At 57.0% G+C, this 22,648-nt stretch overlaps 9 protein-coding genes across 9 annotated transcripts; 4 read left to right on the top strand and 5 right to left on the bottom strand.

Annotated features, from left to right (window-relative positions):
* Positions 1–241: 241 nt before the first annotated feature.
* TRIREDRAFT_74099 (uncharacterized protein) lies at positions 242–1,606 on the top strand (the record flags this gene model as incomplete). Its single annotated transcript, XM_006961670.1, has 3 exons — positions 242–1,069; positions 1,241–1,355; positions 1,410–1,606. 3 exons carry the CDS (start codon positions 242–244, stop codon positions 1,604–1,606), a joined length of 1,140 nt encoding a protein of 379 aa, XP_006961732.1.
* A 184-nt stretch (positions 1,607–1,790) lies between these two features.
* Positions 1,791–2,617, bottom strand: TRIREDRAFT_102892 (uncharacterized protein; the record flags this gene model as incomplete). The annotated part of the gene is made up of 2 exons (XM_006961236.1): positions 1,791–2,410; positions 2,578–2,617. The coding sequence occupies 2 exons, from the start codon at positions 2,615–2,617 to the stop codon at positions 1,791–1,793; spliced, it is 660 nt and encodes a 219-aa protein (XP_006961298.1).
* Positions 2,618–3,914: 1,297 nt separating this feature from the next.
* On the bottom strand, positions 3,915–4,712 carry TRIREDRAFT_30668 (uncharacterized protein; the record flags this gene model as incomplete). The annotated part of the gene is made up of 1 exon (XM_006960960.1): positions 3,915–4,712. A coding segment is annotated over one exon (798 nt), but the record flags the coding sequence as incomplete, so codon positions are not given.
* Positions 4,713–5,492: 780 nt separating this feature from the next.
* Positions 5,493–6,155, top strand: TRIREDRAFT_102890 (uncharacterized protein; the record flags this gene model as incomplete). Its single annotated transcript, XM_006961669.1, has 1 exon — positions 5,493–6,155. One exon carries the CDS (start codon positions 5,493–5,495, stop codon positions 6,153–6,155), a length of 663 nt encoding a protein of 220 aa, XP_006961731.1.
* A 215-nt stretch (positions 6,156–6,370) lies between these two features.
* Positions 6,371–7,801, bottom strand: TRIREDRAFT_39285 (uncharacterized protein; the record flags this gene model as incomplete). The annotated part of the gene is made up of 4 exons (XM_006960976.1): positions 6,371–7,263; positions 7,323–7,488; positions 7,625–7,669; positions 7,712–7,801. Coding segments are annotated over 4 exons (1,194 nt in total), but the record flags the coding sequence as incomplete, so codon positions are not given.
* Positions 7,802–8,176: 375 nt separating this feature from the next.
* TRIREDRAFT_40996 (uncharacterized protein) lies at positions 8,177–8,857 on the bottom strand (the record flags this gene model as incomplete). The annotated part of the gene is made up of 2 exons (XM_006960979.2): positions 8,177–8,516; positions 8,628–8,857. Coding segments are annotated over 2 exons (570 nt in total), but the record flags the coding sequence as incomplete, so codon positions are not given.
* A 1,389-nt stretch (positions 8,858–10,246) lies between these two features.
* Positions 10,247–10,664, bottom strand: TRIREDRAFT_102887 (uncharacterized protein; the record flags this gene model as incomplete). The annotated part of the gene is made up of 2 exons (XM_006961235.1): positions 10,247–10,360; positions 10,500–10,664. 2 exons carry the CDS (start codon positions 10,662–10,664, stop codon positions 10,247–10,249), a joined length of 279 nt encoding a protein of 92 aa, XP_006961297.1.
* Positions 10,665–10,809: 145 nt separating this feature from the next.
* TRIREDRAFT_44178 (uncharacterized protein) lies at positions 10,810–13,612 on the top strand. The gene is made up of 3 exons (XM_006961022.1): positions 10,810–11,053; positions 11,128–12,402; positions 12,532–13,612. The coding sequence occupies exons 1-3, from the start codon at positions 10,916–10,918 to the stop codon at positions 13,432–13,434; spliced, it is 2,316 nt and encodes a 771-aa protein (XP_006961084.1). The 5' UTR covers positions 10,810–10,915; the 3' UTR covers positions 13,435–13,612.
* A 5,517-nt stretch (positions 13,613–19,129) lies between these two features.
* Positions 19,130–21,965, top strand: TRIREDRAFT_74091 (N-terminal binuclear Zn cluster-containing protein; the record flags this gene model as incomplete). Its single annotated transcript, XM_006961668.1, has 3 exons — positions 19,130–19,437; positions 19,967–20,119; positions 20,372–21,965. The coding sequence occupies 3 exons, from the start codon at positions 19,130–19,132 to the stop codon at positions 21,963–21,965; spliced, it is 2,055 nt and encodes a 684-aa protein (XP_006961730.1).
* Between the last annotated feature and the right edge of the window lie 683 nt (positions 21,966–22,648).

Genomic DNA, 22,648 nt, shown 5'->3' with positions numbered 1-22,648 from the left:
CGAGCCCTCTTTGCTTTATGTGACCACATCTACGTACAGTGAAATCCAGGGTATCACGATGGACATGAAGCTGCCTCGCCACAGTGTCAACCCGCATAGACCTGCACGGTAACACTCTGATAACAACTTAAAGCTACCGATAAGCAGCAGCCAAATCGCCTGTAGCGCAACAACCTCCAGCACAAAACCTCCACCCTTCCCACCTCCAAACCCCCAATCAATCAACCAAGAACCGCCCGCCATGTCGAACCAGCAAGCCTCGCGCTTCACGCCCCAGAACAAGACGACCAACGAGCGCCTGTCGACACACACAGTCGGCCTCGTAGCGCTCTCCGACTTCCGCAAGCGGCGCGCCGAAGTCCTCGAGCAGCAGGAGCGCGAGGCCCGCGAGGCCGCGCTCTCAGGCACGTCATCTTCTTCTACTTCAAAACTGCCGGACCGCTCGCAGACTGGCACTCCTGACAACGCTGGCAGTGACTCGACCACCGCCGCCGGCACCGGCACCGGCACCGATTCCGGGCCGCTGAAGAAGAAGGCCAAGAAGAAGAAGGCGAAGCAGAACCCGGGCAAGAAGCTCTTGTCTTTTGGCGACGACGATGACGAGCAGGAGGAGGATGCTGCTGCTGCTGCGGAATCGGAAGCTGTGAGCGTGAGCGCGCGCGGCGCTTCGACGGAGCCCTCGAGCGACAAGGACGCGGCGTCGGGCGGCGAGAAAAGGGCAAAGATCAAGGCCAATGCGGCGGTTGGGGTGATCCCCAAGGCCGTGACCAAGGCGGCGCTGCGCAAGGAGGCTGCGGAGCGAGAGGCGCTGCGGCGAGAGTTTGTCGCCCTGCAAGAGGCCGTCAAGAACACCGAGATTGCGATACCCTTTGTCTTTTACGACGGCGCCAACATCCCCGGCGGGACGGTCCGCATGAAAAAGGGCGACTTTGTCTGGGTGTTTCTGGACAAGGGCCGCAAGGTCGGCGCGGAGCTGGGTGTTGGAGAGCAGACGAATGCACAGAGAGCATGGGCGAGAGCAGGTGTGGACGATTTGATGCTGGTGAGAGGGACTGTCATTATTCCTCATGTGAGTCTTGTTTGTCTATCTATTCCGTTGATGCGTTTGATTTATCCTCCACTCTATTCTATGCTTCCTTCTATGCTTCCTTCTATGCCCCCCCCCCCTCCCTTTCTATGCAGCCATTGTATTCCCGTCTATCGCTTGTCGTATGCAGGCATATGCTGATACCGGTACCAGCATTACGATTTCTATTACTTCATCGTCAACAAGACCACCGGGCCCGGTGGCAAGCGCCTCTTCGACTACAGCGCCGAAGCGCCGATCCGACCAAGCTCGACCGACGACTCGGACGGTACAAGCGGTGGTGTGTTGGTGACTCCGGCTGAGAAGGCTGCAGCGGCCAAAGCGCGACAGCCCGACATCTCCACGCTGGAAGGGTACAACGAGGACCCGACCCTGACAAAGGTGGTGGATCGCAGGTGGTACGAGAGGCACAAGCACATCTACCCGGCCAGCACGTGGCAGGAGTTTGATCCGGAGATGGATTACTCGACGCAGATTCGGAAAGACAACGGCGGTAACACGTTTTTCTTTGCAAAGTGAAGAGGTCGGATAGTGTAGGCGTGAGTAGTGAGACTGGAGCTCATAGGATGGAGCAGCGTCGAGTAACCGAGAACCGGCCGTTTGCCGCTGGTCGTGTGGAGCTGGAGGTGGTTCTCTTTGTCTCTTGATGAGGTGTTGCGAGAGCGTTTGTCACTCAATCGATTTGATTCATTGACCAGTCAAATCAGCCGGCGAGTTGCCTCAGAGCAAGGACGGCAGCACCGAGAAAGATCCAGCCAGGCCAGAAGACGAGGAGGAAGAAGGCGTTGCCGCAGCCGAGGATGAAGACTGCAAACTCGTAAAAGAGCTTTGCGCGGATTTTCTGGATCCTCCTGGACTGCCAGAAGTCGACTACGGTCTTTGAGAACATGGCGGATGCGTGCGTGAGGAAGGACTGCGAGGCGAATAAGGCATGAGAAAGGAGATGCTTGCCGGCGCAGGACGAGGCGAGGAGCAGGGCACGCGAGATGAAGAAGGAGTAATAGCCTTGCAGAGAGACGACGACGACGATGATTGTATTTGTATAGACGTGCAGAGAGACGAGTATGTTGTAGACACGAAGAGAGATGGAGGAGCAGAGGCGGGCGAGGCGGGCCTGATATTCAAGGGCAAGGGGAAGCGCAGCGACGGTCAAGAGGCTTCCAAGAGCGACGATGATGGACGAGTGGGGCCGGAAGCCGGCGGTGGGCTCGAGCCGAGATGACGTCAACAGGGTGACTTTGTCCATTGGCCAAGAGATGGATTGGGCAAAAGGCGGCGGAGACGGTGAGGGTCTGTGGTGAGGAGGTGCGAAGATGCTGGAAGCTGCAGAGAAATGAGGTGATTTTTTTTTTTTTTGGATGAAAAGTTTTAGAGGAAGAAAAGGAAAAAGAAAGTGAATGGTGGTGTTATTTATTCAATTAGTATATGGAAATGGATGGTTGTGTGTTTTTGAGGGGGGGATTCTCTCGATGCGAACCGAACCCGCCTACGAAGTGCCGCGAACGGATGATCCATGAACATGCCGCTCATTACTGGATCTCGCTACAGGTACAACTAGGTATTGAGGGACATGACGGATGAGATTATTCGAACCAGGCTCCCTTGATTTCCAAAGATCCGCCATCGTCGAGTTGCAACGAGCCAATCGGAGGCGCGAATTCGGGCAGATGACGGGCTTCCCCTTCACCCCAGCGCTCATCTTTCCAACGGCACAGCAGTGCACGCCTTGTTTTTTTTCGTCGTGTTACTCGCTGTATGTATGACGAGGGAGCTAGAGGGAGCCATGCATGGGACCAAGGGGGAACACGTGTGAAATGCAGGAAATGGGTGCATGTTGCTGCTGCATGCGGCAGGACGGGAAGCGTGGAGAGATTGGGTTGAAGTCGTCGGTTATTACTTGTAGAGAATCGCGGAGGGAGTTTGGTGATGGGCCACGTGGGGGAGATGCTTGGTGTTGAGTTGGTCGTTTGGGGGGATACGATAAGGTAAGGTGGAGGCTTTACATGTAGTGTGTGTGTGTGACCAAACTCGTGAGCTAGGAACTGTAGCCCGTGATAAGCATTGTATTGATTATAAAACGTGGACTGAATGAGTCGTGTATGAGATGGTATTGACTGTCGAATGGGGGACGAGTCTCATGTTGAATGAAACAAAAGAGATTGATGAGATTTGATGAGATTTGATCAAGTTGCTAAGCGAGCTTTGCTACCGAGAGCTGCTAATCTGAATCTATGGAGTTCGCTGGCGAAAAGACAAAGGACGGCTAATTTCAAACGAGCGAGCATGGGCATGAGGCGTTTAAACAAGCGCTCGAATGAGATGCATCTCGCCTAATCAACTCGAGTGTGAACAGGAGGACCCTGCATTTGCCAGGTCCAAGCGCGATCGATATATTATTACCTATTGTTTGAAACCTGTACCTGTTTGGTGTTGATGTGTTTGTTCCTGAGGTTTGGCTTGGGCTTGGGCTTGGCTAGCCAATACCTATCCATAGGTAAGTCATGGCTAATGGTGAGCCCACGTGGCTGTCTGATGGACTTTGCTGGTATTACACGTTGAAGGAGTTTGGCATCGATAAGTCATGAGATGGCATGACATGGAGATGAGTTCATGGGCAGGTCGTTTGCAGGGAAAGAATCAGCTTGGATGGTTTGATCGAACATGTCTGGTGGTGAATGGTACATGTATCATGGAATGTCACTGTTATCAATATCTTCTGGAGCGTCTACAGGTTGATACACACACATCAGACAGGACACACAATCTCCCAACACCACGCACATCAACCATCAACTTCACTATTCTGCTGGGCTCAAAACACATGCCCCCCTCCATCAACAACAACATCCGCCCCGTTCAGATAACTCCCCGCCCGGCTCAGCATCATCACCACCACCCCAGCCACCTCCTCCGGCAACCCCATCCTGCCCATCGGATTCCTCTCGTTCCAGATGCTCCTCGCGGCCGCCAGCCCCTCGCCCTCGTTGAGCACCGTGTCCATGTACCCCGGGCTGACGCTATTAACCGTGATGCCGTACCGCGCCCACTCCGCCGCCAGCGAGCTCTTGAGCATCAGCAGCGCCCCCTTGCTGACGTTGTACGCGGCCTGCGGCTGCGGGAAGTTGACCCTGTGCGCGGATATCGACGCCGTCAGGACGATGCGCCCGCCCGTGCCCTGCGAGACCATGGCGCGGGCGGCGGCGCGCGCGCAGATGAATGCCCCCGTGGTGTTGACGTCGAGGACCTTGCGCCAGGTGGAAATGGGCGTGTCCAGGGCGTGCGAGCAGGACACGATGCCCGCGAGGCAGACGAGCATGTCGACGGAGCCCAGGGACTGAACCGCTTCTTCCGTAATGGCTGCGTTGACGGCATCTTCGTCCGTCACATCTACGGAGCGAGCTGCGATGGAAGCCTGCGGGAACTCGTCTCGGAGCGCCTGCACGGCGAGCTGGGATGATGAGGCGTCGACGTTGAGGTCGAGCAGCATCAGGCCCGAGGCGCCGTGCTGCAGGATCGCGCGGGCGACGACGAGCCCGATGGCGCCGGTGCCGCCTGTGATGACGGCGTTGCCGGCGATGCTGAAGCGGTCGAGTGCGGAGTCGTGGGCGGAGGAGGAGGAGGAGGAGGAGGAGGGGGGGGGGGAGAGGCCGGAGGAGAGGGTCATTTGGGGGAGGATGCGGGAGGTGAGGGCTTCGCGGTCCGAGGTGTGTGAGTTGGCCATGGTGATGATTATGATATGTGATTGATTGAGGTGAAGGGAGGTATATGAGGTTGTGAGGCTTGATGAGATTGGAGGTTGTGAAGTTTTGAGGAGTTGATGGGATGAGTTGTGTATGTAGGTAGATCCGGCTAAATGGGAGGATCGTCATGTTAGTCAGGTAGGTAGCTGGTGAAGACTGTCAAGTATTAGGGAGTACTCTAGACTATGGACTATACCTGTGCAGTGTAAATCTTCTCCAGTCTCTAAATAAGGTATAAAAGTTACCAATCGCTTATCCTGACATTGAAGCTGACCATGTGGCAGTTGTATATGTGTATGGCGACCAGGTATATAAGTGAGGATCTCTCAATATCCGGGCAAGATATCGCTACATGTACACTTGAAGCATCGACTCATCAACGGTTTCCCGGGGAATATTGTATAAACAACAATATACCTCTCGAAACATCTTCATCATCTCCAAAAGAGTGTCCACAAGATGCTCTATCAAGTTGCGAATCCGTATAATCATAAGCCGCTTATACAGCACATGCACTCAAACCCCCCACCTAAGCTCTTATATCCGGGTGAAGCCTCACATATCCTTTCATACCCAACTTCCTACTTACACACGCCCCCAACCGCTCCAACAGAGAACTCACCAATACATTCACACAAGAAACATATAGTTGAAAAAAAAAAAAAATGACACAAACAGACCAAATCCACAAAGACGCAACCCTCGTCTACAACTACCACAAAATGAACCTTCCCCTCCGCCCCGCCTCCGCAATCTTCTGCCTCTGCAGCCTCGACACGCGCATCGCCGCCCACGCAGCCCAGCTCTACCTCGACGGCATCGCGCCCTACCTCATCTTCTCGGGAGACTCAGGCGTCCTGACAAAGGGTCTCTTTGCCGAGCCCGAAGCGGTAGTCTTCGCGGCCATTGCGCGCGAAATGGGCGTCCCCGACGACAGAATCATCGTCGAGCCGCGCGCGAGAAACACGGGCGAAAACGTTCGCTTCACGTATGACATGTTGCGCGAGAAAGGGCTGCTGGAGGAGTTGAAGCGGAGCCTGGTGCTTGTGCAGAAGCCGTACATGGAGAGGCGGACGTATGCGACGTTTCGGAAGCAGTGGCCCGATCAGCGGACGCTGTTTACCGTGTCTTCGCCGGACCTGAGCTTTGGCGAGTATCCTGATGCGAGGAATCCGCGGGAGCTGGTGACGAGTATCATGGTCGGGGATCTGGTGAGGATCAAAGAGTATCCTGCGCGGGGGTTTCAGATTGAGCAGGAGATTCCGGACGAGGTCTGGGAGGCGGGGAAGAGGCTTGTGGAGGCGGGTTTTGATAAGCATTTGCCTTGAATCGCTTGGGGATGGATGCTCATGTATATAGAAAGACGGTGCTTCTTGTATTGACTTGGCTTGCAGTGAGAGAGGATATATGAATAGACTTGAATAGATCAGATGGCAGAGTTCTTCTCCCCGTGCTCGGCGGCCTTCTCCCCGTGCTCGGCGGCCTTCTCCCCGTGCTCGGCGGCCTTCTCCTTCATGTCCTTGGCGGCCTTCTCCGACGCACTCTTCAAGAACCCGCGGAAGCTTTCAAAAGCCAACTCATCGTGCCCTTCCAGCCACCGCGCCTCGACAGAGACATGCTCTCGCGAAACCTTCACGGCAACGCGGAAGCCAAACGTGCACACCTGCTCCGTCGCCTTGTCTTCACCCTTTCCTTGTTCGCCCGCCTCCGCCTCGCGCTTCTTCCGCCGCCGCCACGCCCGGGCCCAGACCTTGTCCACTGCCCTTCCGACGCCCTGGAGCTTCTCTCTGTCCCAGTCCCAGGACATGAGATCTAGTGCTCCAACGGCGCTGCTCAGATTCTCCGCAAAGAGACCAATGCTCCCGCCGAGCGGCATCTGGAAAGCAACATACTCTGTGATGCCCGGCAGGATCCCCTTTGACAAAGCCGCCTTGGTCCCTCTCGCGACGTGTTGTGCAGGACGCAACGGGCCGAAGCTCCATCCAATCGCCCACCGCCTCGTCTTGTTGCCCTGCTGAAACTCGGTGACGGCGTAGTTGTCAATCTTGTGCTCCCTCAGCTTGTCTATCAGACGCGTGAGGCTGGACAAGAAGCCCACCATGGCGGTGTACCAGCGCACGCGCTCGCGCAGCACGAGCGACTCTTGGAAGATGCGCTCGATGAAGCCCACCTCTCCGCCTTGCGTCACCATCTCGACCTTTGCGCCGGTGCATGCGGTGAATGGCGGGCGGGACTTTTCTTGTGCGCTTTTCACCATTGCCTCTTCGGATTCGTAAAAGGGCGGGTTGGTCATGGTGAAGTCGAGGGAGTCGACTTTGATGTCTTCTAGTGGGATGAGGGCGTCGTCCGGCTTGCGGCTGATGACTTGGATTCGGCTTTCAAGGTCGTTGAGCTTGATATTCTTTCTGGCCCACTCCAGGCTTTTGTCGTCAATGTCTTTCAGAGCTGTTAGTACGGCTGTGAGGTAAACGGTAGAGCCAGAAGGAAAAACGCACCGGTTGCAATGAATGACCACGGACGCTGGACGCATCCAAGCAGCGGGTATATGCAGCTCGCCCCGGTGCCAATGTCCAGCCCTACGGCTTTCCCGCCAGGCTCGTCGTATGATGTCGTGTCCAACAGGTCCTTGAGCCACAGAATATAATTGTGTCTATTTGCAACCTGGCCTCCCTGTTAGACTCAATTTCACACCAGAAAAAGGGGGGGTCTCTCTCACAGGAGGACATAGTCGATCCTCTGGCAACTCTATTTTCAGATCAAAGTCTACTTTGAGAAGAGACTTGGTGATTTGCATCACGGATTTTGGGTCGTTAAAGTTGAGGTCTCGTCCCTTGACGCTATTCTCACGTTAGCATGGCCATTCGAGCCATGGGAGGGACACAACAAACACGGCTGCGAATTCCGGGTCCAGGTGAGCCATCGCCTTGAAGTCGGGTGCTTTTGTGTAGAGATTCCGGAAATAGGCATCTTTCGATTCCTTGGCCAGGTGTCGATGGGATCCCCTCCCAGCTTTGGCAGGAGGCGGAGGCGGAGGGCGACCCGACGCATCTTCATCACCGCCCATTGTTGTAAAGTCACGCTTGACCGAAGAGTTGCAGGTCTCCATGAGCAGTGTAGAGGCGATAAAAAATTGAAGAATTGAAGAAAATTAAAATTGCCAGACTACAATGTGGTATGAAGAAAACATAGAAAGAGAAACGCGGGTGGCCCAAACCGGGTTGCGCTTTAAGCACACGCTTCGTTAACATCATGCACCTTTAGTAGGATATATCTCGTCATCATCGCTTCTCACAGCCAATTCACCGGCGAGTTGGCACCAAGCCGCCCACCTCGGCTGCTTCACTCGGCTTCACCACAGAATCACCCTCCATCTCCATCCCTCGAGCGCCTTCAGGTCCCGTTCCTCAATCTCCTGGCTGCTGTACTCGAGGCGCTGCGACAGCTTCTTGAGGCGCTTCTGCACCGTCTTGGCCACCCGCAGCGTCACCTCGTTCTGGAACACGTAGAGGACGGAGAAGACGAAAAAGGCAATGCTCGCCAGGCGGCCGTGGCCGAGCACCGAGTCCTTGATCCGCTGCAGGAGGCCCTTTGACTTGCGGAACGCGTACTCGGTGTTGTTGGACGAGACCAGCGACTCTGCGTCTGTGCCGCGGCGAAACAGCTTGCGCACGGCAGGGATGAAGGTTGCGCTGATGAGATGCAGTTTAGTTTTTTTCTTTACACAACCCCCACGATGAGATGAGACGAGACGAGACGAGTCGAGACGAGATGAGATGAAGCATGGAAACGGAAGGACTTACAGGATGCCTCCAAACAACCATCGTCGCCAGCGGTGGTTCTTTGCGTCCTTGACCATCCGGCGGACCCCGTCCTGCAGCGTCCGCAGCTCGCCGATCAAGACGCCCGTCTGGCCGCGAATCTGCCACTCCAGATCGACGGCCTGCGACGAGTAGCCAAAGGCGCGCCGCTGGTTCTGCAGGTACATGAGGTGCTTGAGGTTGCGCTGGCAGCTGGCCTTGACGTCCTCCAGGCCCAGCTGCGGCACCGCGGGCTTGTACGGCGACTGCAGCTGCTGCATCGGCCGCGCGACCTGGACCGGGTACTCGTACGGCCGCGGCGGGAAGTCGTGCGCCTTGGGATAGTCGCTGGCGACGGCGGCCCTGGGTGCGTAGTCGTTGGGCTTTGGCGGGAAGTCGCTGGGCTTGAACTCGGCGGAGCGCGAGACGGGCGTCGCCCTGGGGAGGTCCATGCCGCTCGGGTGGTTCGTCTGCTGCTGCTGCTGCTGCTGTTGGTGGTCCATGGCCGGGCGCATGGGCAGCGTCGTCGTGGGCGGCGCCGTCGTGATGCCAAAGGGTCTACTGGACACGGGCGAGTCAATGGGCTGCGGGTCGAGCTCCTTCAAGGGCGTGTTGGGATCCATGGTCTGGCGATGATGGAGGTTTCTATGTCACGCAGCAGCAGAGGAGAAGCGAAGAGAAGACGGGCAAGAGTTCACGGCTTGGGAGATGGATGGGCTTGGGGCAGAGCTTCAGCGGCGTTGGGAAGAGGATAGCAGTAGTATGGCGACGGTCGGTTTGGGGGTGGCTGGTAATAATGAGGCAGATGATGCACAGGGTCAAGCTTGAAGTTATTGCATGCTGCGATTTTATTTCGTTAGCCAAGCTGGACACGGACCCCGGACCAAGCTGAGGCGGGTAATAGTGGGGGCTTGGCATCATCCCGTATTAGCTGTTATGCAATTGAGCGAGGCGGTGGCTGTCACTGATGCGTGTAGGCGGGATGCCGTCATTGTGTCGGTACATGGTGGCTGACACCTGAAGCTGAAGCTGAAAATGAATACATTGGTGGTGCATGGTTGGATGTTTGACTCCAGTCAATTGATTCAGTTCGAACTTGAAGGGTTTCTCTTCATAAGGTAACGTTGGATATGCTACATACGATTTCACTTGTTCCCCCCCCACAGGGACTCCATACACCGGCACCGCCTCACCCTGAAAAGGCCCTCACCGACATGTGAGTATGTATATGTAAGTGCATTCCCACGTCTCCTGGCCAAGAGCAGTCTGTGCACCTTGTGAAGATTTTACCCCTAAACCCCTTTGTTTCTGGATTAGGTTTTTCGTATAGACTTGGTCGTGTCTGTCGAATCAAAGCCGGGTTCATCATGGCTATCTATACCGTTGTCCCATTGATACCAAGCCATAGAAAATCAGGCCATATTGCAAACTCAACATCAATAGATAGACATAATAGTAGCACCTCGGATAACGACCATAAATGTTGTATTGATGTAATATGCATCCCCTCCGGCTCAGCCACTTCAGCTCAGACTAAAGCGGACCCCCCGGCTGCTACTCGACCATCCATGCCACCTTTTGGCAGCTTTGACGATCGGTTTACTAGTGCCCATGTAGCCACTTTAACGCTCTTCAGACTCGTATGGAGTACAGTATGTATCATCACGGCTCCCAAGCAATGCCGCATGCAGGGACCTCTCGAAAGTCCAGGCACCTCTCATTCGGCCAGTTACTACCTATTCAACTAATTACTGCGTCGCATTCATACTATTATAATTGATCAACAAGGACGACGTGGCAGCCGGGAGATGCAACGAATCGGGAAGCACAAACACGAAGCAGGCATCAATGTGTGTGACTCTGATATGCACTTACACGCCGCTGCCCCGCGTCTGCCTGCGCTGCAGCCTGTTTGCTAGGCGCATGAGAATCTGCTTTAGCTTTGAGCCGGGCAGCTTTGCTGTTGTGTTTAGTTGATGGAGATGCGCCTCGGTTGGTTGGTTGGCTGGTTGAAGGACGGATGAATCGATTGCATTGCATGGTGCTGCGGCTGGGAAAGCGTCATAACGTATGATCTCTTGGCAGATGTGCGTATATATAAAGAGGCCATCATCCGTCTCTGAGCTTCGTGCATTCTCAACTTGAACAACCTTGATTAGCAACTACCTAGTATTGCTTGCTGTACAAGCGGATCGGTGTCGCTTGCAGTATTTCAAAGGCTCTCATATGCAATCCCTCTTGACAGTGTAATTGGCGAGCAGGTGAACTGAACAACATACTGTACCTTCAAAATGGGTGTCTCCGCCATCAGCGACCTGGAGACTGTCCACAAGCTCGAATACTTCGTCAGCGACCTCAACACCTCCTCCGTCACCCTCTTCCCCTCCAGGGCGCAGGTCCACCGAGAACTCAAGGGCGTCCAACTCAAGGTAAGCCACATTCATCTCACCAACACCTACTCACCATACCAAAGGTTCCAATTTCACTGACAAATATGTCACAGCGAGGCACAAACGAAGTCACCATCGTCGGCCTCAGCCAGACCGTCGACCCCGACTCATTCAAAGTCGAGAGCAACGGCACCGCGACAATCACCAACCTCGAAGTCGAATCCGTGCCCAACCGCCAGCGCTTCAGTGAAGTCTACCCCGAGTCTGAATTCGAATCCGATTCGGAGCCGGATGATGACGACGACGACGAATCATCCGGCGACGAGGCCAGGGCAGAGGACCGGGAGCTGACGTCGGCTCGGGAGGAGCTCCAGGAGCTTACGGATGCGCTGGCGAGGGCCACTGACGACGCGGGCAATGCGCAGAAGCGGCTGGACATGCTGCAGGAAGTGGGCAGGCTCAGCGAGCGGAAGAACGACGACCTCATCCAGGCCATCCTCGAGCAGTACAAGCACGAGCGCTCAAAGGCCTTTGCGGATCTGGTTGCAAGCAACACCATACAGAGGGAGCGCAGCAAGGACGTGGAAAAGGCCGAAAAGAGGGTCAACAAGCTACAGCGTGCACACGACAAGCGCAGTGCAAAGGAAAAGAAGGAGAAAGCACGAGCCAGGAAGGAAAAGGAAAAGAAAAAGGCCCTCAAGGACAGGCTCAAGGCCGAGGCCAGGAGAGAGCGCCAGCGCCTGCGCGACGAGCAGCAGGAGTTTTGGCCGTTCAACGTCTACAGCGTGCGCATCACCCTCGAGGTCGCCATCATGACGCCCATGACCTCGCGCCGCGGTTCCATGTCCAGCGACGCCGACATTGTCCAGATCCCATCGGCGCCTTCAGCAGCCGAAGGAGGCGGCGATGAAGCTGACGACGCCGGTCCGGTCGAGTGCAACCTCGCCTTCTCGTATGTCACGGCGTCGGCGTACTGGACGCCGAGCTACGACCTCCAGCTGTCGACGACGAATGCCTCCGCGTCGCTCTACTTTGACGCCATGCTCACCAACAAGACGAGCGAGTCGTGGAAGAGCTGCAAGGTGACGCTGTCGACGTCGCAGGCGACCTTCTCCGGCTTGTACGACACCATCCCCAAGCTGAACCCCTGGCGCATCAAGCTGGCGTCCAGGGGCCAGCTCCATTACACCAACGGTGACATCACGCGCAGCGCCGAGGAGATGTCGTATGCGATGATCAGTACCCAGCAGCAGCAGCAGGCGCCGATGTTGCTGCAGCAGCAAAGCTTCAACCGAAAGCTGAAGAGGGTGTCTGCCCCCCCTCTTCCTCCTCCTCCTGCTGCTCCGATGGCTGCACCACAGTCGGGCGGTCTCTTTGGCCCATCTGCCGTCGCTCCAGGGGCAGCGCCTCGAGGAGGAGGCGGTCTATTTGGCTCCATGTCATCCGGGGCTCAGCCGGCGGCAGGGGGGCTGTTTGGATCATCCTTCGGAGCGGGAGGTTTTGGATCTGCTAATCAGCAGGCTTTGCAGCAGCAGGCTCAGCAGCAAGCTTTACTGCAGCAACAGCAAGCTCTACAGCAGCAACAGCAACAGCAACAGCAACAGCAGCAGCAGGGACAACAGCAATCGCAAAACGTTCTCAACGACTTCGACTTCGACTCCTTCCTCCAAGAAGACGCCCAGCCCAACGACGGCTACGACGCCTCCTTGGTGGAAGAAACCGGCCTGACAACAACATACGACCTGCCCGGCCTCAAGACGCTCGTGCCCAAGAACAACGGGTCCAAGCAGCGCGTCGCGCGCATCGCCTTCTCCAACGTCGTCTTCAGCCACACCGTGGTGCCAAAGTACAAGCCCGTGGCGTACCTCAAGGCGAAGCTCAAGAACAACAGCAAGATGGCGCTGCTCAAGGGCGGCGCCAGCCTGACGCTCGACGGGACCTTTATGGGCAAGACGTCGCTCCCGCGATGCAGCTCCGGCGAGTCGTTTAGCCTCAGCCTGGGCGTCGACCCGGCCATCAAGGTGACGTACTCGAAGCCCGAGGTGCGCCGCACGACGGCGGGCCTGTTTGGGAACCAGGACAGCTCCGTGTACGTCCGGACGATGACGCTGCACAACACGAGGGCCGTCGGGGGAAGGCCCGTGAGCCTGTTGGTGCTGGACCAGGTGCCTGTTTCCGAGGACGAGAAGCTGCGCGTGGAGCTGTCGTACCCGAGGGGCCTGGCGGTGGACGGCGCGGGTGTGCCGACGGGCGAGGCTGGCAAGGAGGGCAAGGACGAGGGCTGGGGCAAGGCCGTGGCGAGGCTGAAGAAGGAAGGGCTGGTGAGCTGGGATGTTACGCTGAATGCGGGCAAGGCCGTCAAGTTGTCGCTCGAGTATGTTGTTTCTTTGCCGAGCGGCGAGACGGCGCATCAGGTTTGATTGGGTATCTGTGGGATTTTGGTTGGGGTTTTGACGGGCTTTGGTGGTTGTCTAAGTGAGGTTATCTCTCGTGGGGAGACATACATGTAACTGGGGTAGACCAATATCATGGATGAATAGGGACGTCATTTAAGCCTGGAAGCATAGGTATCAATGGATAATAACAGGACGTCTTCTGAAATAACTCAAAAGGATATTTCTTGTTTAACAATTGAAACAATATAAGTGCCAGGTTACCTAGGTACTCGTAAGTGCTCCAAGCCAGCACAAGCAAAGCATCCGGACTTTCAGACCCGTATAAGACACCAACGTAATTCAGCCTATGACCTGTGAAACACCGCGGAGGCAGTACAAGCCGCCTAACATCTTGCCTAGACCTCAGCCAATCTTATATTGACTTACCCTGCGTTTGAACCTACTCTTTGCCTTCTTCTTAGGTACGTCATCATAACAATATCAGCCCCAGGCTTATCGTAAGAATGCCGAGCTTAAAGAAAAATTCGAGATAGCCGAGACTATTAAACGAGCAATCATCTTCCCCTTTAGTTTCTTTGTGATCAATTCACTTCCATCAACTACTGCACTAGGAAACAAACAGCAAGTTCTCTCTCTTCCACCAAAGGGCTAAACGCACGGGGAGCCTTTCTCTTGGCCCTCCTCCAAAACACCCGCCGCCGGCACGGATGGCAAACGCCACCAAGTCCCAGGATCTCCCGAGCACGGGGTCAGAACGGGCAAACATCTCACAGGTTCAGTTATGGCGCCCCTTGCCTCGAAGAGTAATTGCAGCCACACACTTCATTTTGCTTGGGAGTGAAAAAAAAAAAAAAACCCCATATAGAAACAATAAGAGCAGCCCAATACTAGCGAATGCGACTTGAAGTCATTTATCAATCTGCGCGAGCTTCCTCGTGTTGCTGCGAGGTAGGCACCTTGGCACCCAAGTAACACACGAGCCCGGGACCGAAACGATGCGGGTTCCTGGAACGACGCGCTATGCTTGGATCTACGATCTGCCACAGCCGCTTCTATTGCCCGCGGGCTGGCCACGGCCACGGCCCGAATCGCCGCCTTGGCTCGGATCATGTCGCAGCTTATTTCGAAATCCTGGACGAGGGCTGTCGAGTATTATTAACCCTTCACAATAGAGGTCAGCCAAAGTGCAAGACAACCAGGAACAAAAGACAACTCTCGATCAGGCGAGGGTCGTCTGGAAACCGCGTGTTAGTCCACCGGGCGTGGCATGATGCTGCGAATGATCTGACGCAGAGAGAGAGAGAGAGAGAGACATGGTGCGAGAATCGAACAATCCTCACAGCGCGGGTGAAGAAATCCCCCATGCTTTGCACTGTTGGAACGCATCTGAAGCAGTGATAGAGCGAAACAGCAACTGCTAATCCCAGATGAATCCAGAAGAGGGCGAATCAAGAGGGCGAATTGAGCGCCAAAAGTTGCATGATGCTAGCCCGCAATCTGTTCGCGAGAAGAAGAGCCGAAGCGTAGCCGCACACTGACCGACCAGGGACACACAAGCTGGATGCAAGTGATTGATGTTACTTGTTGACATGTTCGCGGACCCGGGCTGGAGAGCTGCAAGAAGTGCCAGGGAAAGCACAACAATGCGAAGTATTATTAGATAGTAGTAGGGCAATGGTCGATGGTACGAGCGTGAATGAGCTGCATGGGATCCCCCATCGGTGAAGACGCAGGTTGCGCTTCCTGGTGCAGACGACGGATCAATGATGCCTTGCTGGGAGCGGCATGGCATCTCGAGAATCCCAGCACATGCGCCGCCATTGGACGCCCTCGAACACAAGGAACCAACACCCGGGACCGGCGCCCTGAGAGTAATGGAGCATTGGAGCATGGAGCATGGTTCGAAGGGGGGGCTTCGAGTCGACGCGCCCGCTGACCGACTTGACAGACAATCAAATCCACAGGCGGGACGAGGCGCGGGCCAGAAATTGGACGCAATCATCGGAGCTCACGGAGGGCCCACCAACAAGCGCGTCGTGGGGTGGCGTCTTTTGTTCAAGTTGTCGGGTTCTGCCTGTTCCTGTACGACCGACCGACAGCTTCATGTTGCCTTGGCCAGCCCCCTAGGAGGGAGCAAGAAAGAGTGCTGGAACATCCTCCATGCAGACAGATGATACTAGTAGTAGTAGTAGTAGTAGTACCTAGGTAGTAGTAATATGTACTCGGAGGTGCTTGTCTTGATATTAGTAGAAGTATCGAGTCCCGAGAGGTGATTGCACCCTCCCGGAGATAGCACGCTCTCTCGCAGGCAAACAAGAGCCGGGACCGACGCTGTTCGCCGGCGGCACAGCCCATGGATACTAGTACTATTACCAACCGGTGTGGTACAGGCGAGATCAGCGGCTGACGCCCAAGCTCTTTGTCGGCTCACGGCCCTTGGTCCATGTGGCTCTCCATGCGCGGCTCGTCTGCTGGGGCTGCACGTTTTGTATGTACGTACAGGCTTTGCACACGTCGGCACATCATGCATTTCTTGCGTCGTCGCCCTTTGTCTCGGGCCTTGCCTGGTGAGAGCTGCTGGCTGCAGGGTGACGACAAAGGAGCGCAAGACGTGCCGGCACTCTCAACACACTTGGAAGACAAACAGGGGACCAGACACTGGAGACGACTGACAGGAAACATCAATGAACGGACGGGTCCAGGCTGTCTTGGAGGGCGCGTCCCCAGGTGGCTCGCTGGGCGGCATCCGTCCGGCTGCGGACAGGCTGATGATGGAGCTGTTCCGTGGACAATCCAAGGGTCCACCCCACCCGACTGGCAACTCCAGTTTCTCTCTCTCTCTGTGTGTCTCTGTCGCGCGCGCGTCCTGAGTGGCCGCCTCCTTTTCGCCCTCTCGCCTTTGGTTTTTGTTATCCATTAGTATATCGCCGTCAACGGCTTCGGCAAAGGCCCGCAGCCTGGGCGGATGTTGACACTCGTACGCTGCGAGTCTCTTAAAACTGACTGACTGACTGACTGTCTGATCTCTTCTGTTGCTGCTGCTGAATCCATCTGCCGTATGCACACAATATTATCACAGCATGCCTCGGGAAAATCAAGGAAAACCGAGGCGAAACGAAACGACTCGACACGCCCTCGACGCCTCGGGGCCGGGGTCTGGCGCTGGCTCTGTGCAACCGGGACGGCGCTACAAGTCACCCACCTGCATATTCCGTACTAGCCGGCGCCAGACCGTGCTCCGGAAAAAAAAAAAAAAAGCACACATAGCAACCTCCGCAGAGTGCCATTGGCTTGGGCCTCGGTTTATGTACATTGCCTCCAGTCTGTTGCTTGTACAGATCAAGGCCAGGTATTTAGGTCCAAGTACTAGTATGTAAACTTCATGATGTGGGAGTATTATTGCATAGAACGGCAAGACAGTCCCGGCATTTGCTCTCTAGGTAGAGCATCGAGAGACTGCCACCGGCGCCCGCCGAGGCCCTCTTTTGCTCGCCCTCTCTCCCCCGTCTTCGCGAGCAGGCCTCTGCCATCTTCAATGTCAGCAAGCAAAAGGTGCGCCACTGCACGCGTGTGCCCGCCGAGCCTGCGCCGCCTTCAGAGAGCTACGGCGCGCGGCGTGCAGTGGACATGGATTGGCACAGGAGCAACATAGGTATCAGGCACGAGACTGCTGGCAACCAAGTGGTCGTCGAACCGGCGCCGTGTGTGCACTTGATCCGGACGTGAGAAGCTGAAGGTGCAAAATGACCACCTAGATCTGGGGGGCGTTGTAACTCCAGCAGACAGCCGAAGCGCCGCCTCTTCTTGTCTCTATTCTCTTCGTCCCTCTTCTGTGGCCGACCCAACAAAGGGACAGCAGAGAAGCAATCGGACGATGGAGCCTCCTCGGTTCCGGCGCGGCACACGGAGGCTTTTCCCAGATGCACCACGCGGCGCGTCAGTCAGCCCATCTGCTGGGGGGCCACGGCTGATTGGCTGCATCGCGGCAGGCCTCGTCGCCATTGGCTCTCCGGACCACAAGTGGGCGCGGCCGGGCTTTCTGGGAGGGAGGCAATCGGCGCTTGGGCTGGTGAAATGAAGAGGGCAGAAGGTCGGGGGTGGTCCAGATGGGAATCTCGGGGGATGGAAAGGGGGCGAGGGCGGGTTCGCTGGTGGGAGGGCTCGCCGGCAGAGTCGCACTGGTTCTGTGGTGCGGACGGGGTCAGTTCGATCAATGGGCGCAAAGCAACGATTGACTGGATCCTGATGAAGAGCCGTTTTTGAATTGCTGTAGACGGAGGAATTGACTGCGTCGTGCAATACACACATCGTCCTCGGACGCGTCTTTGGACCCCCGGAGCCTGTCGATGCGCCAAGTTTTGTTGACTGTCAGAGAAACCGGGCAGGCTTCATTTCATCTGGGCAAGAAGACGGACGGGTCATGGTTACACAGCAAGTACTCGTACACGCGCAGTACGCCTAGAGCTGGTGCCTGGCTCGCGGAACGCAGACGCGGCTGGCGGACTCTCGACTTGCAGAACCAGCCGCACGAGGCGCCGGCCAAGTCCCTTCTCTGTACCGGGCACAAGCGCACGGCAAGGCGACAAAACTCCGACCTGGTGCTGGCTGCGTCATAGTGGGAATTTGGGGGGGACCAAGGGCTGGCTGGCAGGCAGGCCGGAAGAGCCCGCGACAGCCTCGATTGGATTTTCTCGGCTTTCCGCACCAGACGCCTCCTCTTTGTCGCTTGTCACCCGGCGTTGGCCCAGCTCGCTTTCGCTCATATGTTAAGCCGCGTGCGCTTTTTTTCTTCTTCCTGTTCCGCGCCGGGAGAGGAGGTGCAGGACACGGGAGGCCACAGCGTCTTTCTCTTTATTGGAGGCGGCGATGAGGGATTGGATGGATGACTCTGCTTGTTCCGACGTTCGTGTAGGTATTGTAGCCCGTATGAAGACGGGAAGACAAAGTGCCCGCTGTAATTTCAAGATCGTCGAGCAATTCCGGCTCCTGCGCCGAGCGCCAGCCCTCTCAACTCGCTGGAGGCCCGCTGGAAGCTCGCTGCAACCGCTGCGCGACGGCGCCCGAGCAGCACGTCGACAGCGCTGCAGCAGCGACTCTCGAACCCTGTGGGTGGGGCGCCAGGCCGGCACGACAAGGCCTCAGGCCGATCCGCCCGTGGGGCCTCGCACGCTGTGGCCGCTGTGGCCGCTGCCCGCTGCCCGCTGGGACACACCCGTCGACGCTCGCTGCTGGCCACCAGACGCCCCCCGCCTTTCATCCCCCCCCCCAAAGAGACGCTCGCGCCCCGTCTCCTGTTCCATCTCTTCCTCCCCATTCATACCTCACCTCGCCTCCTCTTCTCACTCTCCCCCTTCCATCCCTCCGACTCTCAACCTGCCGCTGCGCTGCGATTCCTTTTGGCGCGACGACTGAAGCGCCCTCCGCGAGACCATCGACTCTGTCATCTGCTCCTCAGCTTCGCGCAATCTCTGGCGCGAGCCCAGGTCGTCTTGCGCGCGCACCGCTCTCTGCTCCCGGACCTGCGGTGTCGCCATCTCCGGCCCTCTTCTCTCAGCTTCCCGTCACCCATCGCGGCGCCGAACCGAATCTTGTTCTCTTGAGTCCACGGCTGCGCGCCTCGCATCGCATCGCATCGCATCGCGCACATTATTCCACCCTTTCAATTCCCCTCTCTTACCTCTCTGCTCCCTGCTCCCAGCAGCCGCCTCGTTCGCCCAGCATGTCCTCCGGCGTGGTGCGCTCCACTGCCCTCAGAGCCGGCGGCGCCTGTGTGCGCTGCCGCAAGGGCAAGACCAAGTGCGTGTACGAAAACGGGCGCGCGCCGTGCAAGAACTGCGCAAAGGGCATGCACGAGTGCTATCTGCCCTCGGAGAGCATGGCCCATCACCACGGCCACAGCCCTGCGCGCCATACCGCTGCCCATCGCCCTCGCGACGCCCTGCCGGCCTCCGGGCCCGGTGCCTCTGACGCCAGGCAGCCCGTTGTGGGCTCAGGCGGAGCCAGGCATGCTCAGGCCACCTCCGAAAAGTGAGTGCTTTGTGTCCTCCCTGCGCCCTCGAATTGCCCTCTGGTCGCCGCATCGGCGCATCGCCGTCTTCATCGCTCTCGTCCTTTTATTCTCCCGTTTTTTTCGTCCGTTTTTTCTTTCTCGTCATCTTACCATCGCATCATCCCCCTTCCCGTGGCGCGGTGTTGCCGCCTTGCCGCCGTCTCATTGCCTCTTCCCCCTGCCCTAGCCCTGAAGGCCCTCGGTCCAGCCTCTTCCCCCCCGACGATTTCCCTCTTCAACCCCCCCGAATGGCCCGGCCGCCCTTCTTCCTAGCCTGCGCATTTCGCTGGAACCATCCTGCTTTTGTTGCTCTTCTCTCGTCTCCACTCGCCCATTTCCGTTCGGATGCCAGACGGCCCGATTTTCCCTTTTACCGCCGCCCTATGCGCCGATGCTCGCTGTCGCAGCCACTCTCTCCCTCCCCCCCCCCCTCCGGCGATTTCGCTGTTTGGCTCGTTGAAGCCGCCGGAACCCGAGCGGAACCCTTGCTGACTGATGCTGCCCCAGGCTTACACCGGAACTCATTGCCGAGTGCGAGCGCGTCGTGTCCAAGACGTTCCCGGCCTGCGTTGCCTTTCACAAGCCGTCGTTTGTGCAGCAGCTCAAGAACGCCTCGCTCGAGTCCAGCCTCGTCTACGGTCTGTTGACCTGCGCTGCTCGGTAAGTTTGAATCCCGCCTTCTTTTTCTTTCTGTTGCCATCGTGCAGGACGGCAACACGTGCTGCGTGTCTCAGCCTCCCGCTGGCTCTAGTGGATGCGCACCGCTTCCCCGGTGGATGCCCGCCGCATGTCAGGCTTACCTACGGCTTGGCCCTTGGGGAACGTCAGATCAGCTTGAGCTTGATGCGCTTTGCTGAATAGATACACTTTCGAACTGGAATTCCTGTAGATTGCTAACGGCTGCCTACCCAGGAGCTCTCCAACTCTCATCCGTCGCTATGGCGGTAATCCCACCGCGGCCGCAGAGACCTTTGCCGCAAAGGCAATCTCCCTCATCAACTCCAACCTGGACCAGCCCAGCCTCGCCGACGTCCAGGCCCTTTGCCTCGTCATTATCCACGAATGGGGTAGCCGGAATGCCGTCCGTGCCTATGTCTACCTCGGCCAGGCCGCTCGGCTGCTGCAGATGTACAGGATCATCAATAGCCATCACGCACCTGACCAGACCGACCCTTTCCTGCGCGATGAGTCGTTCCGCCGCACCCTGTGGCTGATTTACATCCTCGACTGCCTCCTCACCTGCACGCCCGGTCGCTACCCTGCCTTGGCCATCCAGGACACCGCCGAGGTCGCCCTGCCCTGCTCGGATATCAACTTCGCATTCGGTAACACCGTCTATGTGAAGACGCTCCACCAGCAGCTCGCCCAGCAAAACAATCATTCGTCGCCCAGCCACGTGCCCTCGGGCGAGGTTGGCGAGTTTGGCTACATCGTCCTGGCTGCGACCATCTGGCGCGACGTTGTCGGCACGCTCGGCATCTCCCCCTTCCGCGAGGAGGACTGCACGGATCTCGTCATCAAGATCGAGAGGCTCAAAGCCAGCCTGCCCATGCAGTTCGTGGACAAGCCCGGCCAAATCAACCTTCATATGACGATGGGTTCTGGCTACACTTATGCCATGCTGCACTGCCTGATCCATTGCGCCACCATTTTCGTCCACCGCCGGCGCCTGCTGGAGGATGTCACGTCTCCCTCGTTCAACTTGGAAGCGTACCGTATGACCTCTCGATGCCACGACATCATCGATCGCCTGCTCACCTCGTGCCACGGCACCTTGACCCTCCTGACGGCCATTGAGTCTGGCGCCGAGAAGGACCACGCCACCTGCTTCCCCATCTTCATGCTCTTTTCGGCCTTCACCGCCAGCGCAACCGTCGCCTATCTCTCGCTCAAGAGGCTGACGCCCCCCAATGCCGTCGAGACGGCGGCGCACATTGTCAAGGACGGGCTGCGCTTCATGCGCGACGGCAACGAGAGCTGGCCGCTCCTTAACAGCTGGCTCAGGCACTTGACGGTTATGCAGCGCGTCCTGAACAGCTCCCAGGGCAGCCCCCATGAGGCTCACCCCCACATGTCCTCGGCCGGCATCAAGGATGAGATGTCGTCGAATGCAGACACCAATCCGGACGCCATGGAGTACGACCAGCCGGCCGCCAGTGTCGCTCCCAGCCAGCAGGGCGTCGAGCACCGCTCGGTATCCGGCTCTGCCCGAGGCGAGAGCGAGCCGCCCATTACCCTTCCCCGGCGGCCCGGCGTCACCACCATCAACGGCAACAACATTGCCACACCGGAGACGGTGTCTCCCCCGCCTCCCGGCGCACCGCAGGCGAACATGCAGGTGCATGACGTGAAGCAGCAGAGCCCCGAGGACGCTCAAAACGGCTCACCCCACGACGGCGGCCAAACCACGAGCCAGGACATGACGTCGCCAGAATTGTGCTTGGCCTTTGAGCGCCAGCTCATGGACCACGATGACCTTGCTGCCTTTATGGGTGGCGGAGTTTGACTCGAGGCTGCGAGGGAGGCATCTCAGACGGCCGACACGGACGGGGCCATGATGCTGATGACACTCGCTGGACATGCAATCTAGAGACGAGAGTACTGGCCTGCAGTCTGCTCGGCTCCCTCCCCTTTCCCCTTGAATCTTTTGCAAAGAACGCTTCGCTTGGATGACAGTGTCTGTGACACGAGAAAGAAAGGGCCACACGAAATCCGCCTCATTCGTCACGACGATATTTAATGATAGCAAATAGGGAGACTTGAAGTTACGGCCTGACTTAATATGGGGGAGGGGAATTGTGTGTAGGACTAGTTATTGGGCAAGTCTCCTTATAATCTCCTTTACTACACTGGATTCGTTTTGGTTTTCCGATACCCCGGAGGGAGAGGAGAAGGCGTTGGGGTTCTAATGTAATGATAAAGTCCCAGTCAATTTGATAGTCTCTTGACTGATTTTTTTTTGGTTTCAGCTGAAACGACACATGCAATACGGTTTCTCGTATCTGGAAGATGATGGCTTGTCTTGGAAGAATGCTCGAGGGAGTAGAGTGTTGACTGAAGCCAAAATGCCTACCTTGTTCTTTTGTTTTGTAGTTGACTCAGGAAGCTTACTTATTAAGACATGATACGGAAGAAGGAGAAAGGGATGGCTGATCAGACGTGAGCTACGCTAATAAATGATTGCCATGC

This window comes from Trichoderma reesei, assembly GCF_000167675.1.
Source record: "Trichoderma reesei QM6a unplaced genomic scaffold TRIREscaffold_1, whole genome shotgun sequence".
Classification (NCBI taxonomy): Eukaryota; Fungi; Ascomycota; class Sordariomycetes; order Hypocreales; family Hypocreaceae; genus Trichoderma; species Trichoderma reesei.
Note: the sequence above shows the minus strand (reverse complement) of the source record. Positions and strands in the feature narration are given on the sequence as shown.